Source organism: Priapulus caudatus, unplaced genomic scaffold (assembly GCF_000485595.1).
Source record: "Priapulus caudatus unplaced genomic scaffold, Priapulus_caudatus-5.0.1 Scaffold145, whole genome shotgun sequence".
NCBI lineage: Eukaryota > Metazoa > Priapulida > Priapulimorpha > Priapulimorphida > Priapulidae > Priapulus > Priapulus caudatus.
This window is the reverse complement of record NW_014577206.1, coordinates 349133-356441: the sequence shown is the minus strand read 5'-3', so window position 1 is coordinate 356441 and position 7309 is coordinate 349133. Positions and strand designations below refer to the sequence as shown.

General features: G+C 50.5%; 1 protein-coding gene across 1 annotated transcript; it reads left to right on the top strand.

Moving 5' to 3' along the window:
- Positions 1–808: 808 nt before the first annotated feature.
- Positions 809–4500, top strand: LOC106806163 (focal adhesion kinase 1-like). The gene is made up of 2 exons (XM_014808025.1): positions 809–893; positions 1279–4500. The coding sequence occupies exon 2, from the start codon at positions 1331–1333 to the stop codon at positions 4421–4423; it is 3093 nt and encodes a 1030-aa protein (XP_014663511.1). The 5' UTR covers positions 809–893; positions 1279–1330; the 3' UTR covers positions 4424–4500.
- Positions 4501–7309: the final 2809 nt, after the last annotated feature.

The window sequence follows — 7309 nt, the reverse complement described above, 5'->3', positions numbered from 1 at the left end:
CCCAACGCTGTAAATATACCACGTAACATCGTTCCTCTATGGAAATCAATTCTAGGCGATTTCCACAAATAAATTTAATCGCATTCACAATATTCATAGTAAGAAACAAATAGTAAACGACTTGATATAATGCAGAGCCTTGAATTGATTACATCTCATTTTACAAATTTATTACAGTCAACCCTATAAGGGTGACTCAAAAAAAACCAATAGTCCTTTATAGGCATGTTTCACAGACTTTTAGTGCTAAGGTTTCGTGTAGATTATACTTTGAATCTATCGGCGTTGAGCATATCACATTGTGTAAAATCTATGTTGCACGTGCACAGAAACTTTCTTATTATTTTTATTTTTGTGTATGGCTTCTTCACGTGCATGCTTTAGTCTGCTTACTGAGCTGTATATAATAATTATTGTTAATAACATAATGATCAATATTGTTATTATATACAGCTCAGTGGTCTGTTCATATAAATAATATGCTAGTTAGACCGTGTCTTCAAATATTTCTGTTCTACAAGTTTGGGAACACAATTGTCTGCTTCTGCTATGGCTCCTGCCTACAGACGCCATCTACTGGCGAATCCCACCTCAACCTGATCAAGGTAAGGACCGCACTACAAGCAAAATTGTTAATTTTTTGTACGAAACAATTCTTGTTGACAACATATTAGTTAATATTTAATTTGCTCCATAGTTATGTCTGTCATTCACAATTAATTATAAGCAGTTATTGTTTAATACTAGTATTATTTATAATAAATCGACGTGCCATTCACAATCGTTGTTAGCAATAATGCGGGATGACACATGTAGAAACTGCAATGTGATAAGCTACGAAAATGGAACGGATTTTGGATGAGTAATATATGAATAGTCTTAAACAACAAGGTGTAAGTTTTATTAAGTTACAAATCAGTACTGTGTTATAGCCTCATTATGGACTATTTGTTCTCGCCGCGCGAGGACTACAGCGTACACAATAGGCATATATTCTCACCTGTCCCTTGTGCATCGCGTCATTAATAAGCAATATTTTGTGCCCCAATGATTTCTATGTTCTAAGTTAAAAATCTAACGTCAATTTAGCCTTTAGGCGTCAGATTATAAAAAAAAAGTTTTAGGATACGATTTCTTTACTTAGCAGCATTCGATGTGTATTTAATCAGCGTCACCTGCTAATTATAGTACGAATAAGATTATTACAACACAATATTGTAGTCACAAGAACTAGGAGTAGGAGTGGCACTCACGTTGGTTGTATTTGTTTATGTGTAGGTTTTGTCTCGCTGGTTATGTATAACTGGTTGTGAGGCAGCTGACTTTCAATATGAGTGCAAGTAATGGCAAGGAGGCCTTCACGTGCCGAGTGAAGGTCTTCCTTCCGAATGGCAGTTCGAATCTGATCCAGCACGGTGAAAATGCTGACGTTCGTGGAATCACCCACCTGATGGTTGATCGCCTGGCGGCCGGCAAGAGAGCGTTCAAACCAGCGTATGGCATGAGACTCGCTCACAAGAAAAGCGATGAAACAAAATGGCTGCATCCGGATATGACGATGACGGAAATGCAGCAGAGATATCTCGCCGGTGAGGACGCCGACCAGTGGCGGCACGAGTTGCGCGTGCGCTATCTTCCGAAGAGTCTCGCCGAACTCTACGAACGAGACAGGGTCACGTTTTACTACTTCTACGACCAAGTGCGAAACGATTACATGCGGCGACTGGCGGAAACCGTCGACCAGGAAGTCGCTCTGCGACTGGGAAGCCTCGAGATTCGTCGCTTCTTTAGAGACATGCCCGGCATCGCGCTCGACAAGAAGGCCAACTTCGAATATCTAGAGAAGGAGATCGGACTCGACAAGTTCTTCCCGCTGTTCATCGTGAACGGAATGAAGACGAAAGTGCTCAGGAAAGAGATACACGGCCACTTCCGGCGATACGCCGCACTGTCCGAAGGAGAGTGCGTGTTCAAATTCTTCGAGGTGCTCGCGAACGTGTGCAGGTTCGACCAGGAGAAGTTCAAATGCGCACTCGGCTCGAGCTGGAAGATCCCCGGCGAACTCATCATCGGCCCCGCCGAGGAGATAAGCTACGCGGCGGGCGAGGGAACGACGCCGCAGCTGCTCGCGAACTTCCACCAGGTGGAGCGGATATCGGTCGAGGCCGCGAAGAACTGCGACACGTCGGCGGTGCGGCTCGCGATAGAGGGCGCGGCCGAGACGCTGTCGTTCACCTGCACGTCGCACTCGGTTGCCGAGGACGTCGCCGACCTTGTCGACGGCTACTGCCGCCTCATCCACAACACGCGCGCCTCCCGGTGGGTGAATGCCGGAACGACACCCCCGCCTTGCCCCGACGAACATGCCGCCGCCGCCGCGAACCATGAGGAGCCGGCGGAGGAGGAGCCGGTAGAGGAGGAGGAGGAGGAGGAGGTCGTCGTCGAGGTGCGGCAGGAGAAGGGCCGTGCGGGCGAGGCGGCGCGCTCGAAGAGCCCGACGCCTGACAAGCAGGTGTCGATCGTCTCCATCGCCGAGTCGGACTACGCCGAGATCCAGGACGGCGGCGATGGCGACTGGGAGCTGCCGCGCGAGCGCATCTCGCTCACCGAGATCATTGGCGAGGGCCAGTTCGGCGACGTGCACCGCGGCGTGTACGCGACGCGCGACGGCCACAGAGTCGACGTCGCCATCAAGACGTGCAAGACGGCGGCGGCGACGGCGGCGGCGATGGACGCCGACGACGATGACCGCGACGCGTTCGGCGAGACGGAGAAGTTTCTCGAGGAGGCGTACATCATGAAGCAGTTCGACCATCCGCACATCGTCAAGCTGGTCGGCGTCTGCACGGACGCGCCCGTGATGATCGTCATGGAGCTCGCGCGGCACGGCGAGATGCGCGCGTACCTGCAGAGCAACAAGCACCGGCTCGACCTGACCACACTCATCATGTACGCGTACCAGCTCAGTACGGCCCTCTCCTACCTCGAGAGCAAGAAGTTCGTGCACCGCGACATCGCCGCGCGCAACGTGCTCGTCTCGTCGCAGGACTGCGTGAAGCTCGGCGACTTCGGGCTGTCGCGCTGGGTCGAGGACCAGTCGTACTACAAGGCGTCGAAGGGCAAGCTGCCGATCAAGTGGATGGCGCCGGAGTCGATCAACTTTCGGCGCTTCACGACGGCGAGCGACGTGTGGATGTTCGGCGTCTGCATGTGGGAGGTGATGATGCTCGGCGTGAAGCCGTTCCAGGGCGTCAAGAACAACGACGTGATCGGGCGCATCGAGAACGGCGAGAGGCTGCCGCTGCCGCCCGGCTGCCCGCCGCGCCTCTACCAGCTGATGGCCAGCTGCTGGGCGTACGAGCCGTCGAAGAGGCTCAGCTTCCAGGACGTGAAGACGGCGCTCAGCGAGGTGCTCGTCGAGGAGCGGCAGCAGCGGGAGGAGCTGATGGCGCTCGAGAACTGCCGCGTCGCCGGCGGGCAGCCGGGCGGCGGCGGGGCCGAGGAGCCGCCACCGAAGCCCTCGCGCGTGCCGGGGTTGCTCGCGCCGCTTGCGTGGTCGGCGCCGTCAGCGGCCTACCTCGTCGCGCAGACGCCCGAGCAGCTCGCCGAGATCATGGACGACGGCGGCAGCGCCGACGAGAGCCACTACCAGGTGGCCGGCGGCCGGCGGGGGCACGCGCCGCACAAGGCGGGGGGGGAGTCGACGGCGGGGAAGGAGCAGCGTGGGAAGCCGCACACGCTCGAGCTGAAGCTGCTGAAGCAGCAGAAGCAGGCGGAGGAGGACTCGCGCTGGCTCGCCGAGGAGGAGGAGAACCTGAAGCCGCTGCGGCGCGCGTCGAGCGACGCCGGCAGCGACGCGTCGTCGCCGCCGCCGACCCCGCGCACGCCGCCGGCCGTCGTCGCGCAGCAGATGCAGGGCGCCGGCGGCGGCTGCGCGGCGCTGACCTACATCGGTCGCGTCGACCCGGCGCCGACGAGCGACGTCGACCGGACGGACGACCGCGTCTTCGAGCAGACGACGGCCGTCGTGAAGGCGGTGATGGAGCTGTCGCGCGGCGTGTCGTGCGGCGACGTCGCGCGCTACGTCGCGCTCGTGCGGGACGTCGGCGTCGCACTGCGCGCGCTCCTCGTGCGCGTCGACGAGGCAATGCCGCGGCTGCCACGCTGCCGCCACCGCGACGTCGAGATGGCGCACAAGGTGCTCAGCTCGGACATGGCCGACGTTGTCGGCGCAATGCAGCTCGCGCAGAAGTACAGCGCGACGACGTTTGACGCCGAGTACCGCAAGGGCATGCTGTCGTCGGCGCACATCGTCGCCATCAACGCCAAGCACCTGCTCGACACCGTCGACCAGGCGCGCCTCTTCGCAAGGAAGGTCGAGGGCAGGAAGGGCAGCGACGCGGAGCAGGAGGGAAAGCCGTAGCGGCGGCTTCGCCCCCACCTCCAGGTGGCGTGAGTATCCGTGCGAGCGTCGGCGGCGGCTGCGCGACCTTGGGTCGAGTTGAGGGTCGGGGACGCGGAGACGGAGGGAAAGCCGTAGCGGCAACATCCCACCACCACCAGGTGGCGTGAGTATCAATCCGAGCGTCGGCGACAAGTCGAGGGTTGCATCGAGGGTCAGGGACGCTGAGAATGCAGACGCGCGAGCTCGTTCGCGTAGGCATGCTAGATCGATTCCAGGAAATTGTCCTTTTGCCCGACTAACGACGATGCACAGTAGTATGATGTGTAAATCCCAAGACTAGGAAGCCAGTCAAAAGATTCGTGGTTCGCTAGAAGTGTTATATTTGCGGCTTACAACGCACTCGTCGTGAAGCTAGAAGTTCTTTTGCAATTAGACAGGCTAGTGGAGTGTTGTGTACATGTACAATGTAGCCGGTAGCATCGAACCTGCATCTGATGTGACCCTTATTTAACTTTATTTGAATAATACTGCACTATAACGCCATGATGGATAATGCCAAACAGCCACTATCTTAAAGACTTTAAACTTAAACTAAAGCATTTAAACCTATCGTCGCAACTCTTTTAAGGTAATCCTCGGGGCATGATTCCTTATATTTAAGTGTATAATGAGTGATATATCAGGGTACTAAAATCAATAAATCTTTTATTGTTCTTATGAAGAGAAGAAGTAAGAGAAACCCGGGCGTCACACCTAGACTTCTATTTACACACAAATGTTATGGCAAGGTGTGAGCTTCAGCACTATTTATCTAATATGGCGTGTAGGGAGGATCAAGTGTCATCCAGCCAACATATGGTTAAATCCATTTAATTTTGTATAGCTCCAACATCACAGCTGGAAATGTGGCAAGCGATTGGCTGTACATTGTCTGAATAACTGGCCCGAATTTCATTGAACAGCAAAAAAGATGAATTGCGTGACATCGACTCATGAAAAAAGGTCAGATAGATGAATAAATTAGAGTTAATGGAAGCAGAAAATAATACCTCATTAAACTAAAAGTCCATTAGCCGTTTTTATTGTTCATTGAGGTAATTTCTCACAATCCGCTTCCACTAAAGGATTAATGACTATGATGAGCGAGTAGCGTGTTGGGTTCTGGGCGCCCAGATTTCCCTTTTTTACTTCCGCACACTCAAGGCTATGACTCGCTTATAGTTTTTTGTAGTACACGATCTCACTAGCCCCACAGTATGTAAGAACCTCCGTAATGACATACTTCACCCCTGATTCGGTCGCCACTGCATCAGACCAAAATTCTGTGTAAGGTATGTAGGCCCACATTTGGCGTTTAATTGTGGCGTTGTTGTTTTCGAATGTCAACACCTTACTTAGTTATGCTTTGGTGGCAAAATTGTTAAATGATTATGAAGGCATTAGGCAAACTTAGATGCATGTTGGAAGGTTTTCATAATAGCAGGCATGATATTTTACCTTGAAAAAGAGCAAAATAAGCACGGATCTCTGTGTGGGTGGGGAGGAAAAGTAGGGTTCGATCGCTCCTGGATCTCAACAAATTTGTTGAACCAGTTTTTTATCTGTGCCACTGGGCAGACAGTTGCACAGTTAGAAAACACCATTAACACGATCAGCATTTGCTGAATGTGTGTCCCTGCAAACAGACCTCTTTGATGCTCCTGTCTGTCAGGTACCTTCTATGGTAACTTGTGGTTCTATTATCTCTACAGCACCCAATGCAGATACTTAAAACGATTTACATTGCATATCATAGCACTGTGATTTCTTTTACCTGAAAACCTTTCGATATGAATAAATGTGCAATTGTATATTGAAAGTCAATGAGAGAGCGAGAGAGCGAGAGAGAGAGAGAGAGAGAGAGAGAGCGTGTGTGTGGTGTGTGTGTGTGTGTGTGTGTGTGTGCGTGCGTGCGTGCGTGCGTGCGTGTGTGAGAGAGAGAGAGAACAGCTAAAACGGAAAAACATGTTTTCGGATTGAGAAATTGGGTTGCTAGCAACTATCTGCCTGTGCATTCCAAATACATTTTGCGGTAAAAGGTAAATGAATAATACGTTATACTATTTGGTACGTACATTACTTGATAAATACAAGGCATAAGTATGGCTGAGAGGGTCTATGTCCCCCAGGGTACTGCCGGAACGTACCCTGGTACTAAATACTACTATCAAATATGCCGGACCGTACCTCGCCTACTCCACTAACGAGTCTAAGGAGTCGCCTACGCCTACTCCCTAACCCTAACCTTAACCATATCAGCTAGATAGTTACCAGGGTACGTTCCGGTATACCGGACCGTACCCAGGGTACGTTCCGGCAGTACCCTGGGGGACATAGACCCTATGAGCATTAGTATGCTTTATATTAAAATATTCCCTAAATAGTTGTACAAGTTAGTGCATGCCCTCAGGCACTTGGGCCATTCCAATAACACAATGATCGTAAATATATATACGAATTTAATGCCAAAGTGTTAATGGTTATGTACTCTATATATTGCCTAATAACTGTACTTGGATGCTATTCAAATGCTGCTCCACAACACAATGCGAATGTTGTACTTACCCAGATTAAATTGTGAAAATTACATAAAGTTTACATTAGTAATGAAATTAGGCAATATGGCAATTGTTACCATTACACACGACTAACTGTGTCTTACATATATATATATATTTAAGAGCTAATAATACCTTTATTAAGGTTTATTAAGGTTAAATTGTAACCTTTTTTAATATTACCTTTATTAAAAAGGTATTATTAGCTCTTGATATATTCTATCTATATCTCTATTATGTACTCTTGATATATATACATATATATAATCAGAAGTAAGATAATAGGGAATATATTTATTATTTCTTT

Bases quoted from the DNA above. Each gene is read 5' to 3' on its own strand.
- LOC106806163 (XM_014808025.1), top strand. From the start codon at position 1,331: ATGAGTGCAAGTAATGGCAAGGAGGCCTTCACGTGCCGAGTGAAGGTC.